General features: G+C 45.8%; 1 protein-coding gene across 3 annotated transcripts in view; it reads right to left on the bottom strand.

Annotated features, from left to right (window-relative positions):
• AP2M1 (adaptor related protein complex 2 subunit mu 1) overlaps positions 1-26300 on the bottom strand; it is a 39607-nt gene that overhangs the window by 12941 nt on the left and 366 nt on the right. For 2 of the 3 annotated variants that reach the window (XM_077290136.1, XM_077290138.1), the window contains exons 2-4: positions 14549-14665; positions 11066-11331; positions 2370-2452 (exon numbers count right to left, since the gene is read on the bottom strand). In XM_077290136.1, the coding sequence (XP_077146251.1) occupies positions 2370-2452; positions 11066-11331; positions 14549-14622 (423 nt within the window). In that variant the 5' untranslated portion in view covers positions 14623-14665. Of the gene's footprint in view, positions 1-2369; positions 2453-11065; positions 11332-14548; positions 14666-14891; positions 15052-26300 lie in introns of those variants that run through there. The other variant, XM_077290137.1, reaches the window with a different exon arrangement.

Raw genomic sequence — 26300 nt, forward strand, 5'->3', positions numbered from 1 at the left:
TCAACTTTAGAATTAACTTTGTGGGAAACCTTCACCCCCGGCTCCCCCTTCTTCCCAGAGACATATCTTTATTCTTCCGTCAATATGGCCATGTGAAAGCTGTTTTTTTGTGGGACGAGTTGTACTTTTGAACGACCCCATTGGTTTTACCATGTCGTGTACTAGAAAATAGGAAAAAAAATTCCTACCGTTGTTTAAAAAAAAAAAATAAAAAAAAAATATTGCACCATTTTCCGATACCATAGCGTCTCCGTTTTTCGTGATCTCTGGTTAGGTGAGGACGTATTTTTTGCACGCCGAGTTGATTTTTTTAAAATTCTTTTTATTAACTTTAAGATAACATAACATGGTATGCAGACAATACAATTAGATTACGCAAATGAGTTGATGTTTTTAATGATACCATTTTGGTCCATATACGATCTTTTGATCACCCCTTATTGCATTTTAATGCAGTGTCACGGGGACAAAAAAAACCCCCTTAATTTTGGCGGTTTTCCTTTTTTTCCCCCCTCGCTACACCATTTAATCGATCAGGTCAATCTTTTTTTTTTGATAGATCAGTAGATTCTGAACTCCGCTACCAAATATGTGTAGGTTGGATTTAATTTTTAGTGTTTTATTTTGATAGGGGCGAGAGAAAGGGGGAGGAGGATTTGAACTTTTTTTTTTTTTACACTTATGGCCTGCTTGAATAGTTTCCATAGACTAGAAGCTGCCATAGTCTGATCGGCTCAGCTACATAGGGGTGATAGTCATATCACCTCTATGTAGTAGCATTGCTAACTTGCTATGAGTGCCAACCACTGGGTGGCGCTCACAGCAATCCGGCACTGACAACCATAAAGATCTCCAGGAAACCTCGGGTTGTCATGCTGACACTCCAGTGACCCGCAAGTCAGAGGTGCGCATATTTCCGGCACAATTGCCGGAAGCTCCATTTAAAATCAGTTTGACAGCAGCATTTAATTAGTTAATAGCCATGGGTGGATCACGATTCCACCCTCTGCTATTGCGGGCACTTGTCAGCTGTTCAAAACAGCTGACATGTTCCGGGAAAGATGTGGGCTCACCGCCGGAGGCTCCATCAAAGGGAGGGATACTGACATCAGTGTATTATTACGCCCGACGTCGGTAAGGGGTTATAGGTTTCTTCACTCCGATATGCCTGGCAGGTCTCCACAAGGAGAAATGTTACCCCTAAGGCTGCTTTCATACTAGCATCGGTACGGGGCCGTCGCGCTGCGTCGGCCCGACGTACCGACACATACTGTGAAAGAAGTGCCCGACGTGGGCAGCGGAAGCAATCTTACGACGCTTTCGCTGCCCCATTATAATGTCCGGGTAGGAGGGAGCAGAGTTTCGACTGCGCATGCGCGGTCGAAAATGGCGGACTCTACGCACAAAAAAACGTTACATGTAACTTTTTGTGGAGGCGGTCCGCCAAAACACGACGCAACCGTCGCACGATGTGTGGCACTGCGGCACAATGCGCCGCTAATAAAAGTCTATAAAGAAAAAACGCATCCTGCGGGCAACTTTGCAGGATGCGTTTATCCACAACGGCGCATTGCGACGTGCAGTGCCTGACGCAAGTGTGAAAGTAGCCTTAGATCCCAGCTAAATCAATAACTGCAGAAAGACAAGCAAACAGTGGTCGCTTTGCATAGAGAAAGTGTGAGGTGGTTCTCCCACAATTCAACATTTATGACAAACCTGGTAAACTCCCTTTTACAAACTCAATTTTCCACATAAAAATCGAATTAGAAGCCTCCAGAAGATAATCACCAGCATTTTTCCATTCACTCCTACCTGATGCTACATGTCCAGCCACATGAAGCAGAGGAGAAGCAATACGGTAGGCAAATGTGGGAAGAACGGACAAGCAGGTCAGGAAACGCAGGGATAAAAACAAGAAAAGTCAAGTTAAGGTCAAGGGTGGCAGCTAAAGGCATGCGAGAGCAGTTAGTGTATCAAACTACAAAACCCACAACAAAAAGCACACACCAGACAGCACCAAGATCCTGATAACCAGATTGAAACACACAATTTTATTTTATTTTATTTTTTAAAGGGGAGGGGTTGAGAATTAGAACGAGACATTACTGTAGTACTTATCGCTGCTATACACATGCTGATCACCTATTTTCTACAGCTCTGGAATGCCATTTTCTACTTTGCTTAAAATGAATAATTTAGAGAGGAGGGTGGTAGAAAAGGGATTAAACAATATTCTGTTTAACAATTGTAGATTTTTTTGTGGTTAAAGAAAAAAAAAAAAGAAACCCCACACAGATGCAACCTAGCTTGTATCTTTTCACCTGTACACATCTGTTTCCAGCCCTCCAAAAAAGCAGCAGATTTATTACCTGACTTTTAATCCCTTGCTGAGTAATGAAGGTTTTCAATGCTCCAGTTTCAGAGTTCTGAGGGTAGCCAAAATCCAGGATTTCTAGTACAAAAGAAAAAAAAATTATATCAAATGGTAAGATTCCTACTTTACAAGTTCAGAACAAGTTCATTTACACCCTTTATTTCTGACCAGACAATTTCATGTTTTATTGTACATGCAGTGACAGCATTTCCTACACACTGAATTCGCATTGCTTTCTCAGCATTGTGGACACAGTATTCAGGAAGGCAAACATGTTAACAAATGATGTATAACCTCTCTGTGGGGAGTCTGGCTGTGTCTGACACCACGGCTGTGGAGCCAGTCGGTATAAAATGTACAGACTCAGACTAAAAAAAAAAAAAAAAAAAAAAAAAAATATAATAGGGATTTGTGTACTCACCGTAAAATCCTTTTCTCCGAGCCACTCATTGGGGGACACAGGACCATGGGTGTTATGCTGCGGTCACTAGGAGGCTGACACTAAGTTGAGACAAAAAAGGTTAGCTCCTCCCCTGCAGTATACACCCTCATGCTGGCTTCCAGAGACCCAGTTCAGTGCAAAAGCAGTAGGAGATTAACAACAATATATTACATAACATTAGAGTATAACATGTCAGAAAAAAAGTCAAGAACCAAAAAGGTAACAAGCCGTAAGGCTAACACGGTGAGTGCTGTGTCCTCCAATGAGTGGCTCGGAGAAAAGGATTTTACGGTGCGTACACAAAAATACCTATTTCTCCTTCGCCACATTGGGGGACACAGGACCATGGGACGTCCCAAAGCAGTCCCTGGGTGGGGAACAATACAACCAAATAACTCTGTGTACCATCTGACTTATAAATGCACAACGGCCGCCTGCAGAATACGTCTGCCAAGGGCCGCATCTGCGGAAGAATGAGTGTGGACGTTGTAGTGCTTTGTGAAAGTATGTAGGCTAGACCATGTTGCGGCCTTGCAAACCTGCTCCGCCGACGCCTGGTGCCGAATGGCCCAGGAAGCACCAACTGACCGAGTAGAGTGAGCTCTAACCTCCGCTGGGATGGGCCTGCCCCTGACCCGATAAGCTTCTTGGATAGCCGATCGGATCCATCTGGCTATCGTAGCCTTAGATGCGGCTTAACCCTTCCTGTGACCCTCATGGAGGATAAAGAGGGAATCCGATTTACGGAAAGAGGCAGTCCTAGAGACGTACCTCCTGAAAGCCCGTACCACGTCCAAAGTGTGAAGGGCCTTTTCGACCCTGTGTTTTGGCTGTGGACAAAAGGAGGGAAGAATAATATCTTCGTTGAGGTGAAAAGATGACACCACCTTAGGGAGAAAAGCGGGAGATGGGCGCAAGACTACTTTGTCCTGGTGGAAGGAAAGGAAGGGCGCCTGGCAGGAAAGTGCGGCCAACTACGAGACGCGCCTGATAGACGTTATAGCCACAAGGAAGGCCACCTTCCAAGAGAGAATAGATAGTGGGACGTCTTGCAGAGGTTCAAACGGAGGTTCCTGAAGGACCCTCAGGACCAAGTTGAGATCCCAGGTCTCTAGTGGCATTCTGTAGGGGGGAACCACGTGGGAGACCCCTTGAATGAAAGTTCTGACTTGTGAGTTAGTAGCAATCTTACACTGGAACACCACCGACAGCGCTGAAATCTGGCCCTTGAGGGAACTGAGGGCCAGGCCGGAATCCAAGCCGGACTGGAGAAATTCCAGAATGAAGGGAATGGAGAAAACGAGAGGGGGGCGACTGCGGAGTCTGCACCAAGAGAAGAAGGCTTTCTAGGTGCGGTGGTAGATGCGAGCGGAAGACGTCTTGCGAGCTCTGATCATGGTGGAAATGACCTGCTGGGAGAAACCTGCTTGAGTTAGGATCCAGGTTTCAACAGCCACGCCGTTAAACGTAGGGCCCCTGAGCTCTGATGGTAGATCGGTCCTTGGCGCAGTAGATCTGGGCGGTCTGGTAACCGCCAGGGAACGTCGGATACGAGATGAACTAGTTCCGCGTACCATGCGCGACGCGGCCAATCCGGGGCGATAAGGATCACCGGAATCCCCTCCATCTTGATTTTCCGGATCACCTTCGGCAACAGAGGAAGTGGAAGGAACACGTACAGGAATCGTAACCGGTGCCATGGGAATATCAGAGCATCCACCCCAACGGCCCGGGGATCCCGAGAACGCGCTATGAAGTTGGGGACTTTGGCGTTGAGCCTGGATGCCATCAGATCCACGTCCGGAGTCCCCCAGCGAAGGCAGATTTGATGAAAAACCTGTGGATGGAGTTCCCACTCTCCCGAGGCGAGACCCTGACGGCTGAGAAAGTCCGCCACCCAGTTCTCGACACCCGGAATGTGTACCGCGGAAAAGATGGAGTGGTTGTCCTTGGCCCAACGGAGGATGTGTAACCTCCTGTATCGCTGCCCTGCTGCGAGTGCCCCCTTGATGGTTTATGTACGCCACAGCTGTGACGTTGTCCGACTGTATTCGGACCGGGTGACCCGCAAGCAGAGGGTGAAAACGTCTCAGGGCAAACCGGATAGCACGGATCTCCAAAATGTTTATGGGAAATTTCGACTCCCACATCGACCAACGCCCCTGGGCAGCGTGGTGGAGAAACACCGCTCCCCAACCGAGGAGACTGGCATCGGTGGTCACCACCAGCCAATGGATCAGAAGAAAAGACCTCCCCTGGTGGAGAGTTGACTTCAAAGTCCACCACGTGAGCGTCTGCCTGGTCCGCGGGGACAGAGGGCATGGTCGGTCGAGGGTAAAAGGACTCCTGTCCCAGTTGTCCAGTAGAGCTTGTTGTAAGGGACGGAGATGCAGTTGGGCGAAGGGAATCGCTTCCATTGAGGCCACAATCTTCCCCAGGATCTTCATGGCAAACCGAATGGACTGAGGGCAAGGGCGAGAAAGCGTCCGGGCCCCCTGTTGAAGCGCTTGGGCCTTGGACCGAGGAAGAAAGATCAGCCCCTTGGACGTGTCTAGGATCATGCCTAGGAAAGAGATCCTTTAAGCTGGAGAACAGGGGAGGATTTGTCCAGGTTGATTAACCAGCCTAGGCACGAAAGGGAATCCAACGTAATGCGGACACTTGCTTCGCAGGCATGAAAAGATGGACCCTTGACCAGAAGGTCGTCTAGGTATGGCAACACGACCACTCCTCGGGAGTGCAGGATGGCCATGACAGCCGCCATGACCTTCGTGAATACCCTGGGTGCTGTGGCAAGACCGAAGGGCAAGGCCGTGAATTGAAAATGGTCCTCTTGGATGGCGAAACGGAGGAACCTTTGGTGTGGCGGAAAGATTGGAATGTGAAGATAAGCATCTCTGATGTCTATTGATGCTAGGAACTCGTCTCGCTCCAATGAGGAAATGACCGACCGAAGGGACTCCATCCGGAAGTGTCGTACGTTTACGTGCTTGTTTAGGAGTTTCAAGTCCAAGATGGGGCGCACGGACCCATCCTTCTTTGGTACGACGAAGAGGTTTGAGTAGAAACCTCTGAATCTCTCGTGTTCCGGAACTGGAACGATGACCCCGTTTTGGCGGAGGGAATGGATGGCAGAATGGAGAGCGCGTGACTGAGTTCTTGAACTTGGAGACGAGAGGGAAAAAACCGAGCTGGAGGGGAGACGGAAAATTCTATTTTGTAACCAGATGACACCAGGTCTATGACCCATTCGTCGGGAATGACGGAAAGCCAGACATGACGAAAAAGAAGCAGGCGTCCGCCTACCTTGGTGGTGTCGACTGGAATAGTCCCTGAGTCATTGTGAGGAAATCTGGCAGGTCTAGAACCTCTGGTTCTGGGTTGTCTAGGTCTTCCTCTCCAGGACTGATTTGGTTTGTAAGAAGGCCGGGAGTCTCTGTCTGTGCGTGTAGATCGTTCTGATCTAGACGATGCAGTGGAGTTGGACCAGAAAGGGCCACCTCGAAAGGGGCGAAAACGAAAATACTGTTGGCGCTGAAAAGCAGCTTTTGGTCTGTGTTGAGGGAGGAACTTGCTTTTTCCCCCTGTAGCATCGGAAATAAGTTGGTCCAATTTTTCTTCAAATAGGCGTCCGCCCTGAAAGGGGAGAGAAATTAGAGACTTTTGAGGAGGAATCCGCCCGCCACTCTCCAAGCCAGATAGCTCCTCTGATGGTGATGGCGTTTGAAGCCGCTGTTGAAGCACAGTCTGCTGCATCTAAAGATGCGTACATCACAATCTGCTGCCATACCAATTGGTTTGGCTAGGTCCGCCGCTTCAGCCGGAAGAGCGTGGTCCTGAAAGGAATGTGCCAGAGTATCTGCCCAGGAAACCATAGCTTTGGCGACCCATGCCGCAGCGAAGCAAGGGGACAGAGAGGAACCTGAGGCTTCATACACCGATCGCGCCAGGGAATCCAACTGGCGCTCTGTGGGACTTTTAATTGATGCCCCGTCAAGTACTGATAACAGCGTTTTGGTAGCCAAACGCGACACCGGAGGATCCACCAGCGGTGGTTCCGTCCAATCCTTAACCAGCTCTGAGGAAAAAGGATATTTAGATTCCAGAGCCTTTTTGCCCGTAAAGCGTTTATCCGGTCGCTCCCTGTGCCTCTTAACTATCTCTAGAAAATCCGGATGGGAGGCGAACACCTTATGGTATCGCTTGTTTCTACTGAAGGAAACTGAGTGATCCGGAGCTGAATTAGGGTCATCATTAACCTTTAGCGCATGATTGACAGCCTCAATGAGGGAGTCAACAGTTGAACGGAACTCCTGGGAATCCGGGTCCATAGATGCCTCAGACTCATACTCAGTCGTGATCGCTTCTAGCCCCTGGGGAGGGTGAGCGAGAAGTGGAGCTATTGGAGGCTGAATAGCGTGGTGAATGACCAGGAGAGGTAGTGCGGATCCGTTTTGTGGATGTCCGAACCTCCTGTGGGTGAGAACAGCCCCTGCTGGCCGACGATTCCCCTGTAATAGAGGGATCTCTTAACCCAGGAAAACGAACGCCCCGCTCCCCAGAGGGGTCATGAAGGGATTCAATCGCCTTAGCTAGCGAAGCCACGGATTGGGACAGGGACGTGGCCCACTCAGGGGGGCTAGGAGCACTGGGGTCGGTAGCGGTGGAGGGCTCCTGGGCACATTGGGCATCACAGGTTGGGCAGAACGGGGAGCTCTGAGGCGTGGGAAGAGGAGCCTGGCGGGTGGTACAAGCAGAGAAAAAGGTGGTATGAACCTTAGTGACCTTTTTACCCCTTGACTGGGACATGTTGTACCCCAATGTAATGCACAGAGCTGCTATGAGGAAGCTGAGGGGTAGCGCTGCAGGGAAGCAGATAGAGCCATCTCCTTACCCGGTCCTGTGTCCCGCAATTGAGTGGAGAAGGAAGATCCTCCGTGGGAGTGAGATAAAAGACCAGCCGGCACTGCGTGCTGCAGGGGGCAGATGGCTGCCGAGACCCTGAAGTGTAGTCTCGCAGGGAGCGAGAAGCGCCAGAAGCGTGGGCGGGGCCGTAGAAGTGATGCGTGGAGTGGGCGGAGCCTACCGGAGTGCGGCCTAACAAAAGGCCGAAGCCGGGGACTAAATTTCTGGCCTCGGCCGGCGCGCACCCGTGGACCGCGGGGAAAAGAATCGCGGCCTCTATAAAAGGATCCTGCCGCTAAGGAGCCCCCCAGAAAAGGTGACCGCCATAGAAAAAACCGACCCCTAGGCCATACCCAGTGGCAGGGGCGCGCGCCATCTGCACTTATCCCATAAAGGTGCCCGGGCAACATGGGACGGTGCAGGGTTGGGGGAGCCTCCATCCACCGTCCCCTGAAAGGGGGGTGGGGGGGGGGGGGGTGGAGAGGAACCGTCCGCCTCCTTCCATCATCCGCTCTTTCAGTGGTGATGCAGTGGGGGCTGCACGGACGCCACAGGGAATAGTGCCTCTGTACAGCCGAGGGCGAAACCTGGTGGGCAGGGCAGATGTCCGGCAATAAAAAGGCCTGGCTGCAGAAGAGGATACTGGAGGTAACACACCAGTGCTCGTCTGTTACTCGGGGGGAGATCGGTGCCCGTGAAAGGGGCCCGTCGCCCAAAAAGGTCAGCTCAGGCAGTGGCTTCCCACGTCGCAGGAGAGGATACGGAGAGGTGAAACTCCCGTGCTCGCCTGTTGTTGGTTCGGGGGAGATCGGAACATGAAAGAATCCGTCGCCCCCTTCGTCCAGAATAACAAGGTTTAAATCCAGTGTGCCTCCTACGGACACTAAGCTTGAACTGGGTCTCTGGAAGCCAGCATGAGGGTGTATACTGCAGGGGAGGAGCTAACCTTTTTTGTCTCAACTTAGTGTCAGCCTCCTAGTGACAGCAGCATAACACCCATGGTCCTGTGTCCCCCAATGTGGCGAAGGAGAAAAAATACCATATTTTCCGGCGTATAAGACGACTGGGCGTATAAGACGACCCCCCAACTTTTCCAGTTAAAATATAAAATCTTCTTAAAAGTCGGGGGTCTTATACGCCGTATGTCGTCTTATAGGGCCGGTGACTAAGGCTTCTTTCACACTAGCGTCGGGCTCGGTCCGTCGCAGTGCGTCAGGCCGAGGTCCCCGACGCTAGCGCTGTCTCCGCCGCACAACGGGGGCAGCGGATGCATTTTTCCAGCGCATCCACTGCCCCATTGGGAGGTGCGGGGAAGTGCAGGGAGGTGGGGGCGGAGTTCCGGACGCGCATGCGCGGTCGGAAAAAGCGGACCGTCGGGAGCAAAAAAAGTTACATGTGTGTCATTGCGTCGCAAATGCGTCGCTAATGTTAGTCAATGCAGAAAAAACGCATCCTGCAAGCACTTTTGCAGGATGCGTTTTTTCGGCAGAACGACGCATTTGCGACGTAATGCAGTTAACGCTAGTGTGAAAGTAGCCTAATGTGCCTTTTGGGTGGGAGTGGTCCCGATGACGACGAGGGGGCGTCTCACAGGAAAGTGTGAGTGGACTATCCCCCATTACCTCATCGTAGCGCTGAAGCGTGGGGTCTCTGCTGGGAGCGGCAGCTCCTCTTTGTGCCGCGTGGGTGCTGTGGGGCGGCGGCTCCTCTTCTGCAGTGTGGGGCCTCTGTGCTTTGGGGCGGCGGCGGCGTATTTTCATGCGGTCAGTCGGGGCTCCTCCGGCATCTTCTTAAAGCCTGGAGGCCCCTCCGGCAGCTCCATTGCTACGATGCGGTGGCCTCCGGGAAAATGGCCGCTAGGGGCGGCGCATGCTCAGATTCAGATCTCGTCCCGAGATCTCGGGAGACGAGATCTGAATCTGAGCAGCGGCCATTTTCCCGGAGGCCACCGCATCATAGCAATGGAGCTGCCAGCGGGGCTTTAAGGAGATGCCGGAGGAGCCCCGACTGACTGCATGAAATTACGCCGCCGCACAGCACAGCACAAAGGCCCCACACTGCAGAAGAGGAGCCGCCGCCCCACAGCACAGCACCCACGCGGCACAAAGAGGAGCAGCAGCCGCCGCTCCCAGCACAGAGACCCCACGCTCCAGTGCTACGATGAGGTAATGGGGGATACTCCACGCACTTTCCTGTGAGACGCCCCCTCGTCGTCATCAGGACCACTCCCCCCCCCACCCACCCACCATATACTCCCGGCGTACAAGACGATACCCGGCGTATAAGACGACCCCCGACTTTTAAGAAGATTTTCAGGGGTTAAAAAGTCGTCTTATACGCCAGAAAATACGGTATATATAATAAACTGGGTTCAGTACAGAAAGTGCTGTAAAAGGTTTTCATAATCTGGAAAAGTTATAAAATTATCCTATAAATCTGTTCTGTTCCTGATCTAAGGAGCTCTACGTTTAGTTGAGATGAGTCTGTGCTGCACCTTATGTACGTGTTCAATAGTGAGTCAGGGAAATTGGGGAGTCGGTCATTGGTTTGGCTTACTGACTCCTCAGCCCTGTCTGACACTCACCCCAGCAAACTGATTACAAAAGTACCGTATTTTCTGGTGTATAAGCCTGGGCGTATAAGACCCCCAACTATTCCATAGAATATATGGAGTTTGGGATATACTCGCCGTATAAGACGGGGGTCATCTTATACGGCGTGTGCGGTGCGGATGGTTCCCAGGGTATGGAGGACAGGAGACTTCTTCAGGCCCTGGGATCCATATTCATGTAAAAAAAAAAAAAAAAATGAATTACAATAAAAAAATATGGGATATACTTACCCTCCGACGGCCCGCGGCTCTCAGCGGTGCAAGCTGCGGCCTCCGTTCCTAAGGATGCATTGAGCGAAGGACCTTCGATGACGTCGCGGTCACGTGACGTCATTGAAGGTCCTTCGCTCAATGCATCCTTCGGAACGGAGGACGCCGCTTGCACCGCTGAGAGACGTGGGCCGTCGGAGGGTAAGTATATCCCATATTTTTTTACATGAATATGGATCCCAGGGCCTTAAGGAGAGTCTCCTCTCCTCCAGATCCTGGGAACCATACAGGACCGCTCCCTGCACATGCCGTACCCGGCATATAAGACGACCCCCGACTTTTGAGATGATTTTCAGGGGTTAAAAAGTCATCTTATACGCCGTAAAATACGGTAGCTAAAAACACTGACTGAACAAAATTCACAATCAAAAGAGAACATACATATATACACATTTTTTTTTTTATTAGCCATGAGGCTTGAAATAAAGCTATACAGGACTACTAGGAGAGTTTGGCTTCTTACCGTCAAGCAATTCATAGATCAGTACAAAGTTGTTCTTGATGTTTTCCTCACTGATCTTTCCAAAGTAAGCAGTCATGACATCACACATCTTATAAAGGAACTCAAATACCATAGCAGCATTGACATTTTGCTTGGTGACTGCAGCCAGCCAGATGTTTGAGCGCTTAACGTGAAAGAAGCTGGTACGAGCAATGTTGGTGACAGGAGATCGCACCTGCTGCCTGGCATGGATGACATTGACGCGGAAAGCGTCCACTGCATTCCTCCTGAGAAAAATGGAAATTTAAAGATTAAAACCTGAAAAGATTACAGCATTTCCCTAACTCCTTGTTTAGGTGGCAAATACAAGTGAAGGGGAAGAAAGCTTTACATTGAATAACACTTTTAATATCTTCTATGCCATTCAATCCTTTTGGGTTATAAGCGCTTGGTCATCAAGGACTCTGAGGACCTTTTCTTACTTTGTTCTGGATTCGTTGGTCATCGGTTATATCCCTGTCCACCCATAACTGCAACTATTCATAGCCAGGTAGGATCTAGGAATGGTTGTGTTAGGTCATTTTGGCTCCACAAAGTCCCAATAACATTGACCTAAATTAAGGGGGACAAGTTGGCATTAGAATCTTAGCAGTGCAACCTCAGGCTTTGGGCCTTGAAATTCAGAAATCCATCTCTCCCCATAGAAGATATTAAAAGATTTTTATTTTCTCCTGGTAGATCATCAGTAAGGTTATTCTTGGCAGAAGTAGCATATATAAAAAGGACACTGACATATATATGTAGAACCTCTTCAACTCTATCACAAGTTAAGAATGTTAGTGAAAAAGGAGAAAAACCATATAAACCTGTAAAAGTAAGATGATTAGGATCTTTAAGATCTGTTAGCGGTATTGTAGACGTACATCAAAAGACAAGAACGCTATTAAGTTGTATTAATCATTACGATCACAGCAATCTCAATAGTTTCCCTACCAGAGACCAAAATAACAGATCAATTCAACATACGAGTTATCAATATGTCAGTGCACTAGCCCCAACAATGACAAAATATACATCCATTTTTAGAAATGGCATTAAGAGCCAATACATAGGTCTCTAGCAGAGGTAGAATAAGTCTATAGTACAATTAGTACCAAAAAAAAACAAAAAAACAAAACCCTGGCACCTCACAATATAAGCAGCTATTAAAACATACTGGTTACGACAAATCTGGTACAAGCACAGAGACAAAACAGCCGGCACTACAGGGAAAGTCGCAGCAGTAAGATCTTACCTATTGCTACAGCAGCCAATGAAGTGATGAGATGGAAAGAGATGGCACCAGCAAGGAAAAGGACAGTGACAGCAATGAAAGAAAGGGTTAGAAATAAAATACTAAAAGAACATAGCACACTCTAGAAAAGACCCAGGAGGAGAGCACACTGAATACTGCAGAAATATCCAGCCTGCAAAGTACAGCAGCTTAGAGCAATGCTCTGCTCACATGCATGCTGCTCAGCTCCGCACAGCAGAGAAGGTGGAGCGCAGCCATGCCTCATGCCCCTCCTCTGCTTACAGCTCAAATACAAGCAAGAAATAACAAAAAAATGGCACACGGACTGGCTGGCAATAGCTGTATACCTTATTATAGTGGATTATGAATTGGTTCATCTGGAATTCCCTGCCTAGGAAGCCGATATGCAGGTTACTATACTAGCACTGCAGAGCCTTCATTCTCAGTAGTGGCGGGGGTCCCAGAGGTTAGACCCTGACTGTTACAAAATGACGGCATATACTAGAGATATGTCACCACTTTACAGGATATAAAAAGGCCCTTCCAAGTACACTTTGCTCCTCTAACATACAGGACATCCTAAATTACTGCTTGTCAGCTGAAAGTTGGATAGCCACTGAGCAGCAGTCTCAGTCTGACATGCTTAAAAAAAAAAAAAAAAAGAAAAAAAAAAAAAAATTATCTGAACATTAACGAGAATTTCTACCATTTGAAAAGGAATAACTGTCTGCCATGCAAGGTAGGAGGAAATAGTAATCATGCATAACCTGCTGTTTAAAAAAAAAAAAAAAGAAAAAAAGAAAAAACACCCGTGTGTGAGGCACCGAACGTTAATATTTAAAATAATCTTTATGACAGTATTTTGCTTATTCAACATTTATGTAGGAAACTTTGTTTTTATCCATATATTACTAAGTCTTTAAGCAACTGTATGCAGCAGTTAGACAGGATAGAAACTGCGGGAGAAGAAAAGGGCAACATGCCAAACATCAAACATGCAATGTAAAAAGGAGAATGCTCATGAGTGAGGGAATGCAGAAGAGTTCACTACAAGTGACAGAAGAGACGCTACAACTTGCTGTAACAGTCAGTACAGACCGATCTGCTGAAGAACAAGTCCCTTAGAAGATTGGGACATAGCATTGGAATGATAAGATTTAACACAAAATTTGGTTGTGGAAAATCTTAGAAGAGGGGTCTTCTAAAAAGGAACATTATAAAAAGGGAAGAGAAAACACTAGCTCACCAGCTAAACATAGATAGCCCAGCTCAGCAGCTCCCATAGCGTTGCAGTCAAAATACAGCAAGAACTGTAAAACTATAAGTTATTAAACTGAAAACTAAGGCAAACGTAAGGGTCACTTAGAAAAAACGTTCAGAAAAAGAAAAATTCTGGAAGATCAAGGATCCTCGTTAGGCTAAAAGCAGATCAGTGTATTCACATTCAACCTCAAGTAACCTGCGATGCAAGACAACCAAAAGGGCGGTTTGTATTTTTAAGGCTAGGTCCAAACTACATATGAAAAATAGGCACTTGCCTGACAAATCCCGTGGGGGTTACAAATTTGTAAAATATTTCCTCAATATCCACAACAGTCCTACATGTGCATTATGGCTCTGTATACCAATTTGGAAATCCTTACCACTAAAGACATCCCATCTTTCACTAGTATACACCTCAATCTTAGACCAGATAGTTGAAATGGCAATGTCCCGCCTTTAGTATGCTCCAATTAGAATGAGAAGTTACACAACATCTATAGTTTTTCCTAAGAAACAATAAGTACCATCAGTACACAAGATAACACCAGAATAATGCTGCACAGGATGTACAATACCGCACCTCATACAAAAAGAACAGAAGGTATAAGAGACCATGGATGAAGTTCCTCTCTATTAAAAGCCAGTTACTGAAACCACTATTATGTGTGCATTGTTGACAAACAAGACCTTGAGAATGGCAAGTGTCCTGCATTTGAAGGCAGCCTCTGACCATTTTAGGAGAGCCAAGCTCATCTTTGACTACTATGTAATGCTGCAGGGGAAAGGAGTTGCCAGAATGGCTAAAAACTAAAGAAAGTGTTCACGGTGATCAGCACTAGCTTCACATTAGAAGGTGCTAGTTTTAGAGGAAAAAAAAAAAAAAAAGGTAGGGAGGGAAAAAAAACTGCAGAATAAGCACATACAAGATAAAAATGAATGCAGCTTACCCAATGTCATCTCTGTACACCCGGGAGATGAGGACCTCTCCCTTGTGATTATAAATGAACAGTCCTCCGATCATGATGGATTTCTTTCAGTTTCCTATTCCCATGATTACTACAGACCTGTGAAAAATAGAGATAAAAAGGAGGTTAAAATTAGGCAAAGCTATGATTAGATGGTTGGCCAACATAACTGAGAAATAGGACCATAAACAGAATACAAAAGAAATATGAGAAGCAGAGGTATAATCCTGCACATCCAAAAACAGAAGATTGACCATTCCCTTTTTCTTCCGCTCATTAACCAATTGTCCTACAGATATCTAGATTTCCAGTGACAAATGATTACATGAATGACAACGAGACGCCTCTGAGACGGCCATTTATTACAGAGGGACAGCTCTTTAGGCCTGTTTTCTGTCTAGAGCACCAGTAGAAGCCCAGAACGAGGGGGTGGAAAAGATGAGCTGGCACAGGAGATGCTTCATACACACACTCTGGTGACTTGTCTCTTCCCAGATCCTTACAATGAATAGTCAACATTGCCTGCAAGAATCTAGAGGAAGGAAGAGGCAGAGACCCTCACATATGAAACTCAAGGGAAATCGCTGATTTCACAGGAAACTGTTTTCTTTGCAAACTGCACAGGAATTGGAACTGCTGAGCTCACAAAATGCTACACACCAAAAAACACAGAAATGATAGATCATGTTACACAGATTGTGTGTGCAGGGGGGCTTACAGCTGTGATGTAGGCAGAATTTAAAAAAAAAAAAAAAAAAAAGTGAGGGGAAAAAAAAAAACAAAAAATAAAAAGTTAAATCCTTCCAGATGAAAATGACTAGAAACTCTGGAATGCTGGACACGGGTGGTGGTGAAGGGGGTGGGAATGGGCAGATGTGATATTAGCTAAGTTCAAAACAGCACAAATTAGATCTAAGCATCTGGAGCAGTGGTTTGTTAATAAAAATTATCTTTTTCCAATAAGCAGGGGCTGCATGAGTCACATACCATAGTAAACCCATACAGCAGCATATGAAGGGGGTATAAGCCCAAGGGGAAAAAAAAAAATGCATAACCAAAGCAGAATACTGGTATATTAACAGAATGACTGCAGTAAGGTTTTTCTGCCATTTCCATCTGTTCTCTGAGATACAAGTCCAGAATCTGCAAGCAATGATAAGTGACAATAATAAGATAACAGGAAAGAAAATTCCCAGAAACCTTATAGTCATGAAAATTATCGGCCACGCAGAGCCATAAGACTTTCTAGAAAAAGTATGCCCACAATTCGTCCACAGAAGCCGGTGGCTCATCCGCAGAGACAGACATGCAGTGCGTCGCCGCAAGAGAAAAATTCACCCATAGAATGTATTGGACGCGGTGAATCCGCACAGGTTCAGTGAACACAGAGGATTCACCTGTGATCAATAGCCGGCAGCACTTTGGACACAGCAAACATGCACTGCATCCAAAGTGCTGCCAATTCCGGATCGTTGGCACATACTCTTAAGGTACCGTCACACTCAGCAACGAGAACGACAACAATCCGTGACGTTGCAGCGTCCTGGATAGCGATCTCGTTGTGTTTGACACGCAGCAGCGATCTGGTTCCCGCTGTGCCATCGCTGGTCGGAGCTAGAAGTCCAGAACTTTATTTCGTCGCCAGGTCGGCGTGTATCGTCATGTTTGACATCAAAAGCAACGACGCCAGCAATGTTTGACATGGAGCTAACAACCAGAGAGAACGAGAAGTGAGTCGCTGTTACGTCACTGGATCGCTCCTGCATCGTTCTGGAGTTGCTGTGTTTGACGTCTCTACAGCGACCTAAACAGCGACGCTCCAGCGATCTAGTTTAGGTCGGCTCGTTGTCTATATCGCCGCAGCGTCGCTGAGTGTGACGGTACCTTTAGTGTCAGAATTCATAATTCAATCAATTAATAGGTGCCCTTCTCTTGTTTTAAAGGGGTAATCCCATCTAGGCCTTTCACAAAACAATAGTAAAGAATGGTGGTTAAAACGAGTTGTCCGGTCTTAAACGACAAGTCTACAGTCACTATGTTACATAGTTACATAGTTATTAAGGTTGAAGGAAGACTAAGTCCATCTAGTTCAACCCATAGCCTAACCTAACATGCCCTAACATGTTGATCCAGAGGAAGGCAAAAAAAACCCATGTGGCAAAAAGTAAGCTCCACATTGGGGAAAAAAATTCCTTCCCGACTCCACATATGGCAGTCAGACTAGTTCCCTGGATCAACACCCTATCAAGGAATCTAGTGTATATACCCTGTAACATTATACTTTTCAAGAAAGGCATCCAGTCCCCTCTTAAATTTAAGTAATGAATCACTCATTACAACATCATACGGCAGAGAGTTCCATAGTCTCACTGCTCTTACAGTAAAGAATCCGCGTCTTAGGCCGGCCTCACACTGGGCGTAAGACAATACGCCACGTATTATAAGTCCGTACTACGGCCGTAATACGGAGAAATGTTCCCAAAATATTGATCCGTAGTCAGGGTGTGTCAGCGTATTTTGCGCATGGCATCCGGAGGTATGTAATCCGTATGGCATCCGTACTGCGAGATTTTTGCGCAGGCTTGCAAAACCGACATCTAATGGATTTATGTGCTCAAATGTTCGGGAAAACATATATACAGTATATATATATATATATATATATATATATATATATACATATACATATATAATCATTGAGACACATATATATATATTCTGTATTTAGATTTCATTCAGCGCGATATGTGTTAAAAGCCGGTAATTCAATTGCCGGCTTCTCATTTCTCCTGCACAAACCCGACATGATATGAGACATGGTTTACATACAGTAAACCATCTCATATCCCCTTTTTTTTTTGCATATTCCACACTACTAATGTGAGTAGTGTGTATGTGCAAAATTTCAGCGCTGTAGCTGCTGAAATAAAGGGTTAAATGGCGGAAAAAATTGGCGTGGGCTCCAGCGCAATTTTCTCCGCCAGAATGGTAAAGCCAGTGACTGAGGGCAGATATTAATAGCCAGGAGAGGGTCCATGGTTATTGGCCCCCCCGTGGCTAAAAACATCTGCCCCCAGCCACCCCAGAAAAGGCACATCTGGAAGATGCGCCTATTCTGGCACTTGGCCACTCTCTTCCCACTCCCTGTAGCGGTGGGCTATGGGGTAATGAAGGGTTAATGCCACCTTGCTATTGGAAGGTGACATTAAGCCAGATTAATAATGGAGAGGCGTCAATTATGACACCTATCCATTATTAATCCAATTGTTGGAAAGGGTTAAAAAACACACACACGATTTAAAAGTAGTTTAATGAAATAAACACAGCGGTTGTTGTAATAATTTATTGTTCCCTCAATCCATCAGGAACACCCTCGCTTGGAAAAATAATAAACGCACAAGATACATACCTTCTGATGAACCATCTCGTCCCACGAAGTAATCCATCTGAAGGGGTTAACTAATATTACAGGCAGGAGCCCTGCTAAATGCAGCTGTGTGCTCCGTGCCTGTAATCCCCGGCGAATGAATAAAATGTAGGTCATTGACCTACATTTCCTTCAGTCGCGGTGAGGCGCCCCCTGGTGGATGTCCTCATATGACCTGGAGCGTGGGAAAAAGTTCCCAGGCTGCAGTTCATGAGAACATCCACCAGAGGGCGCCTCACCGCGACTGAAGGAAATGTAGGTCAATGACCTACATTTCATTCATTCGCCGGGGATTACAGGCACGGAGCACAGCTGCATTTAGCAGGGCTCCTGCCTGTAATATTAGTTAACCCCTTCAGATGGATTACTTCGTGGGACGAGATGGTTCACCAGAAGGTATGTATCTTGTGCGTTTATTATTTTTCCAAGCGAGGGTGTTCCTGATGGATTGAGAGAACAATAAATTATTACAACAACCGCTGTGTTTATTTCATTAAACTACTTTTAAATCATGTGTGTGTGTTTTTTAACCCTTTCCAACAATTGGATTAATAATGGATAGGTGTCATAATTGACGCCTCTCCATTATTAATCTGGCTTAATGTCACCTTACAATAGCAAGGTGACATTAACCCTTCATTACCCCATAGCCCACCTCTACACGGGAGTGGGAAGAGAGTGGCCAAGTGCCAGAATAGGCGCATCTTCCAGATGTGCCTTTTCTGGGGTGGCTGGGGGCAGATGTTTGTAGCCAGGGGGGGCCAATAACCATGGACCCTCTCCTGGCTATTAATATCTGCCCTCAGTCACTGGTTTTACCATTCTGGCGGAGAAAATTGCGCGGGAGCCCACGCCAATTTTTTCCGCCATTTAACCCTTTATTTCAGCAGCTACAGCGCTGAAATTTTGCGCATACACACTACTAACATTAGTAGTGTGGAATATGCAAAAAAAAGGGGATATGAGATGGTTTACTGTATGTAAACCATGTCTCATATCCTGTCGGGTTTGTGCAGGAGAAATGAAAAGCCGGCAATTGAATTACCGACTTTTCACTAACAGCGCTGCGTATTTCTCGCAAGTCACACTGCAGGTCCGTGTGGAATCCGTATTTTTCTCGCCCCCATAGACTTTCATTAGCGATTTTTTTTGCGCAATACGCTGACAAACGCAGCATGCTGCGATTTTGTACGGCCGTAGAAAGCCGTATAATACTGAACCGTAATATACGGCTAATAGGAGCAGCCCCGTTGAGAATAATTGTGCCGTATGTAATGCGAGTTTTACGGACGTAGTATCTGCGCTCTTACGTCCGTAAAACTCGCCAGTGTGACGCCGGCCTCATTATGCTTAAACCTTCTTTCCTCCAGACGTAGAGGATGCCCCCTTGTCCCTGTCTCAGGTCTATGATTAAAAAGATCATCAGAAAGGTCTTTGTACTGTCCCCTCATATATTTATACATTAAAATAAGATCACCCCTTAGTCTTCGTTTTTCCAAACTAAATAGCCCCAAGTGTAATAACCTATCTTGGTATTGCAGACCCCCCAGTCCTCTAATAACCTTGGTCGCTCTTTTCTGCACCCGCTCTAGTTCAGCTATGTCTTTCTTATACACCGGAGACCAGAACTGTGCACAGTATTCTAAGTGTGGTCGAACTAGTGACTTGTATAGAGGTAAAATTATTTTCTCCTCATGAGCATCTATGCCTCTTTTAATGCATCCCATTATTTTATTTGCCTTTGTAGCAGCTGCCTGACACTGGCCACTGAATACCAGTTTGTCATCCACCCATACACCCAGGTCTTTTTCATTGACGGTTTTGCCCAGAGTTTTAGAATTAAGCACATAGTTATACATCTTATTACTTCTACCCAAGTGCATGACCTTACATTTATCCCCATTAAAACTCATTTGCCATTTATCAGCCCGAGCTTCTAGTTTACATAAATCATCCTGTAATATAAAATTGTCCTCCCCTGTATTGATTACCCTGCAGAGTTTAGTGTCATCTGCAAATATTGAAATTCTACTCTGAATGCCCCCTACAAGGTCATTAATAAATATGTTAAAAAGAAGAGGGCCCAATACTGACCCCTGTGGTACCCCACTGCTAACCGCGACCCAGTCCGAGTATGCTCCATTAATAACCACCCTTTGTTTCCTATCCCTGAGCCAGCTCTCAACCCACTTACACATATTTTCCCCTATCCCCATTATTCTCATTTTATGTATCAACCTTTTGTGTGGCACCGTATCAAAAGCTTTTGAAAAGTCCATATACACTACATCTACTGGGTTCCCTTGGTCCAGTCCGGAACTTACCTCTTCATAGAAGCTGATCAAATTAGTCTGACATGAACGGTCCCTAGTAAACCCATGTTGGTATTGGGTCATGAGGTTATTGCTCTTCAGATACTCCAGCATAGCATCCCTTAGAATGCCCTCCAGGATTTTACCCACAGTAGGAGGTTAAGCTTACTGGCCTATAATTACCGAATTCAGTTTTTGTCCCCTTTTTGAATATTGGCACCACATTTGCTATACGCCAGTCCTGTGGTACAGACCCTGTTATTATGGACTCTTTAAAGATTAAAAATAATGGTCTATCAATGACTGTACTTAATTCCTGCAGTACTCGGGGGTGTATCCAATCCGGGCCTGGAGATTTGCCAATTTTAGTGATTTTTAGACGCCGCCGTACTTCCTGCTGGGTTAAGCAGGTGACACTTAATGGGGAATTTTTATTATCACTGATCATATTGTCTGCCATGGAATTTTCTTGTGTAAATACTGATGAAAAAAAGTCATTTAGCATATTGGCTTTTTCCTCATCCACCATTTTCCCCAGACTATTTTTAAGGGGGCCAACACTATCATTTTTTAATTTCTTACTATTTATGTAGTTCAATATTTTGGGATTATTTTTACTCTCTCTGGCAATGAGTCTCTGTCTCAATTTTTGCTGCCTTGATTTGCTTTTTACAGAATTTATTTAATTTTCTGTATTTATTTAATGCCTCATCACTACCTACTTCCTTTAATTCTCTAAATGCTTTATTTTTGTCACTTATTGCGCCCCTTACAGCTCTATTTAGCCATATTGGTTTCCTCCTATTTCTAGTATGTTTATTCCCATACGGTATATACTGTGCACAGGACCTATCCAGGACCTATCCAGGATGCTAATAAACGTCTCCCATTTTCTTTGTGTATTTTTGTGTCTCAGGATATCGTCCCAGTTAATTGCACCAAGATCATCTCTCATCCGTTGGAAATTTGCCCTCCTGAAGTTTAGTGTCCTTGTCACCCCTCTACTACACATCTTATTAAAGGATACACGAAAACTTATTTTGTGATCACTATTCCCCAAGTGACCCCCAACCCTTATATTTGCTATGCGGTCTGGCCTGTTGGTTAATATTAGGTCTAACAGTGCCCCCCCTTCTTGTTGGGTCCTGAACTAGTTGTGAAAGGTAATTGTCTCTCAGTTGTCAAAAACCGATTACCTTTGCTGGAACTGCAGGTTTCTGTTCCCCAATCTATTTCAGGGTAGTTGAAGTCCCCCATAATAATAACTTCTCCTTGAGTCGCAGCTTCATCTATTTGCTTTACGAGGATATTCTCCATCGCTTCCATTATTTTTGGAGATTTATAACAAACCCCTATCGGTAATTTATTTTTTTCCCCCTCCCCTTATCTCCACGCACAGGGACTCTACATTTTCATTAAATTCACCTATATTATCACGCCGGATGGGTTTTAGGGATTATTTTACATACAGACACACCCCTCCCCCTCGCTTATCCGTACGGTCATTTCTGAAAAGGCTATAGCCCTGCAAGTTAACAGCCCAGTCATGGCTCTCATCCAGCCATGTTTCAGATATCCTCACCATGTCATAATTATGCTCCAACAACATTAATTCTAATTCATCCATTTTGTTGGCGAGGCTTCTGGCATTAGTATACATGCACTTGATGTTCCTCTCTGTACCTCTATTCTTTCTTAAATTATTAACTGTTCTAACCCCACCCCCCATGCCACCACCACCCCCAACTTCCTTATTTGTGCCCAGGTCTCTATCTGCCCTATCTTCCCCTCCTATAAATTGAATACCCTCCCCCCCAATCCCTAGTTTAAACACTCCTCCAACCTTCTAGTCGCTATGTGACTGCGGACGTGTGAATCCTCACATGCACCCTGCGACTAGTCCATATTCTGACTAGACTGTTTCTGGCCTCGCTCAATACACTTGCATTGAGCAAGGTTGGAGTCCATCTAGTCTGATTGTGGTCACATGACCACTGTTCCCAATGCTGACACCAGGAAATCCTCACAGCATGCCGTGAGCGCAATGCGAGTATTCACAAGTCTGCAATCACAGAGTGACTGCAGACTTGTTTTAGACCAGACAACACCTTTAAAAAAAACAGCAAACAGGAAATTGGCAGTTTCCACAAGTCAGGAGATATGACAATTTTTATAGAGTCGTGCTCCAACACAGTGCATCTGTGCTTGGGTATGTTCATGACTGCTTCTGTAGGCCAGGGATCCAGAAGTAGTTATTCCCATCCCAGCCATGAAATGCAGAATGTCAATCAATATGGGTCTTTGCCCCTCAGAACTGATCTCAGGGATTGTGACTGATCAAACACCCTTGCATGTGGATCTAGCAAGGAACTGGGAGCACAGATATTTTGAAGCAATGACGAGACCAGAATCGACACAGCTGCCTCCTCAGTGGTGATCATACACCCAATAAAACATTATGTGAATTGCTATATTCTCATGCTGCAGAAATTATTATAAATCTGTTCCTTTCTGCAAAACTGACTCATGAATTCGCACTGAAGGGATCCATCTCAATTACCTTTTTAATATAACTATTCTTTAGCCATCAGATGTTCCTCTAGCGTTCGGCATCTCTAATCGCCGATTAGCTGCTATAACAACAGCCATTAATATAAAGAGCCAACAATGTAGTTTACAGTATGGACAGACAAGGTTGTACATAGCTCCGTTCTGGTACAAAGAAGGGGCTCTTATCCCCCTTCATGTTGCTGTATTTATGAAAAACCCTTCAAGAATTTCTCCCTTTATATACACCATGTTAGTGACGAACAATGCTTTTTTATTAGTTTACCCCTTCATTCTATACAATTTTTCAGTACTAGTAGAATTTTACTTCTAGATACACGATTAAGGCTAGGTTCACATTTGCGTTCAGGAGGGCTGCGTACTTCCCTTCTTCCTCCCTGAAGCTCCGCCTACTTCTGTATGTGTCCTGCATTTCCCTGCGTACCTATCTTTAACATTCAGTATGCAGGGACATGCGTTGTATGTTGCGTTTACGTGCGGTTGCTGCACACGTCAAATCGCCGCATGCGGGTGCATTCGCATACAACGCATGTCCCTGCGCACCCAATGTTAACCACTTCATGACCCAGCCTATTTTGACCTTAATGACCTGGCCATTTTTTGCCATTCTGACCAGTGTCCCTTTATGAGGTAACTCAGGAACGCTTCAATGGATCCTAGCGATTCTGAGATTACTTTTTTGAGACATATTGGGCTTTTTGTTAGTGGTAAATTTAGGTCGATAATTTTTGCGTTTATTTGAGGAAAAGAAAAAAAAAAAAAAGGAAATTTGACGAAAATTTCGCAATTTTCACATTTTGAGTTTTTATTCTGTTAAACCAGAGATGTGACATAATATAGTTAATAAATAACATTACCCACATGTCTACTTTACATCAGCACAATTTTGGAAACAAAGTTTTTTTTTGCTAGGAAGTTATAAGGGTTAAAATTTGACCACCGATTTCTATTTTTCACAACAAAATTTACAAAACCATTTTTTTTTATAGGGACCACCTCACATTTGAAGTCAGTTAGAGGAGTCTATATGCCTGAAAATACCCAAAAGTGACACCATTCTAAAAACTGCACCCCTCAAGGTGCTCAAAACCACATTCAAAAAGTTTGTTAACCCTTCAGGTGTCACAGCAGCAGAAGCAACATGGAAGGAAAAAATGAACATTAACTTTTTGGTCCCCAAAATGATCTTTTAGTAACAATTTTTTTTTAATTTCCCAAGGGTAAAAAGGAGAAACTGGACCCCTAAAGTTGTTGTCCAATTTGTCCTGAGTACGTCGATACCCCATATGTGGGTGGGAACCACTGTTTGGGCGCACGACAGGGCTTGGAAGGAAAGGAGCGCCATGTGACTTTTTGAATGAAAAATTGGCTGCAATCTTTAGCAGACACCATGTCGTGTTTCGAGAGCCCCTGTGTCCCTAAACATTGGAGCTCCCCCACAAGTGACCCCATTTTGGAAACTAGACCTCCCAATGAACTAATCTAGATGTGCGGTGAGCACTTTGAACCCCCAAAGTGCTTCACAGAAGTTTATAACGCAGAGCCGTGAAAATAAAAAATCATTTTTCTTTCCTCAAATTATTTTTTAGCCCGCAATATTTTATTTTCACAAGGGTAACAGGAGAAATTGGACCCCAAAGGTTGTTGTCCAGTTTGTCCCGAGTATGCTGGTACCCCATATGTGGGCGTAAACCACTGTTTGGGCACACGTCGGGGCTCGGAAGGGAGGGAGAACCATTTGACTTTTTAAAAGCAAGATTGGCTGGAATCAATGGTGGCGCCATGTCGTGTTTGGAGACCCCCTGATGTGTCTAAACAGTGGAAACCCCTCAATTCAAACTCCAACACTAACCCCAACACACCCCTAACCCTAATCACACCCCTAACCCCAACACAAACCCTTTTTCCGCACCGTTTTTTGAAAAATCCGCAGGTAAAAGACACTGCGTTTTACCTGCGGATTTACCGCAGATTTCCAGTGTTTTTTGTGCGGATTTCACCTGCGGATTCCTATACAGGAACAGGTGTAAAACGCTGCGGAATCCACAAAAAGAATTGACATGCTGCGGAAAATACCGAGCGTTATTTTCCGCACCATGTGCACAGTGGATTTGGTTTTCCATAGGTTTACATGGTACTGTAAACATGATTGAAAACTGCTACAAATCCGCAGCCAAATCCGCACCGTGTGCACATAGCTTAACCCTAATTGCAACCCTAACCCTAGTGGAAAAATAAAAATAAATATATTTCCTTTATGTTATTATGTTTCCTACCTATGGGGGTGATAAAGGGCGGGTTTATTTACCTTTTTTTTTTTTTTTGATCACTGTGATAGAACCTATCACAGTGATCAAAATGTACCTGGAATGAATCTGCCGGCTGGCATCATTTTGGAAGATGGCGGCGCCCATAGGAGGAGACGGAGGGACACCGGGACTCGTAGTATGGGGGAGGGGGAGGAGGAAGAGGAGGGCAGGACAAATGTAGGAAAGGCTGACAGTGGTGGCAGATCGCCGCTGTCAGATAGGGGTCTCCAGCCGTGGCCGATGATATTGCAGCATCGGCCACGGCTGGATTGTAATATTTCACGAAGTTTCATAGGTGAAATAAACTTGATGACCCAGGCTCCTTATGGTGACCTGTCAGAGGCCATACTAATGAATACCTAATCAGAGCACCACATGAAGTGCTCCCCCCCTCCCACAGGCTGCCCTGGAGCACGAACATATCAGTAACTCAAAACTGAGAATAAGGATTAAACCACAAGATAGATTTCATCACCAGATATTGTAATCAGTATAACGGCGCAGACCTGACACTGTCTGTAGGTTACTGTGAACAATCCTGCTGACAGGTTCCCTTTAAGCTGGAGGAATTAAAGCAGGGTATTTTTTTTTTTTTTTTTTTTTTACTACACACACACACACACACACACACACACACACACACACACACACACACTTCAGGTGTCTTTATACCAGCACCTGGGCTACAGACGTGGATTACTGAGGATGTTAAGGCTTCTACTTAGGCCATGTGCACATTATCAGAGGAAAAGTACAATACAGAAGCGGTGAGGTGTTTCTATCACCCACTCCTGATTTTGGATGACAACTACAGAACGTGGGCACGTGGCCTTAGTGGGCATAATACATTAGATTAGCCCTACAGACCAGAGTGTGCCATCATATGGTGGACAGCAGAGATGCCCCCGGTGACAGCTGCCAGCACTCACTCCTACACGGTGAATGGGTGGGCGTCTCTTCTGACACTGAGGGGCACACTGCTCCCCCTAGTCATTATACACACATACTGGTGTAGATCTGTACATAGAGACCCCCAGGGTCACACCGGCCATGTAATAACGATGCCCATGTTCTGGCCTCCGGCACTGCGGGATACAGGGGGCAGACCGGCCCCACCA

Source organism: Ranitomeya variabilis, chromosome 2, assembly GCF_051348905.1.
Source record: "Ranitomeya variabilis isolate aRanVar5 chromosome 2, aRanVar5.hap1, whole genome shotgun sequence".
In the NCBI taxonomy this organism is placed as follows: domain Eukaryota; kingdom Metazoa; phylum Chordata; class Amphibia; order Anura; family Dendrobatidae; genus Ranitomeya; species Ranitomeya variabilis.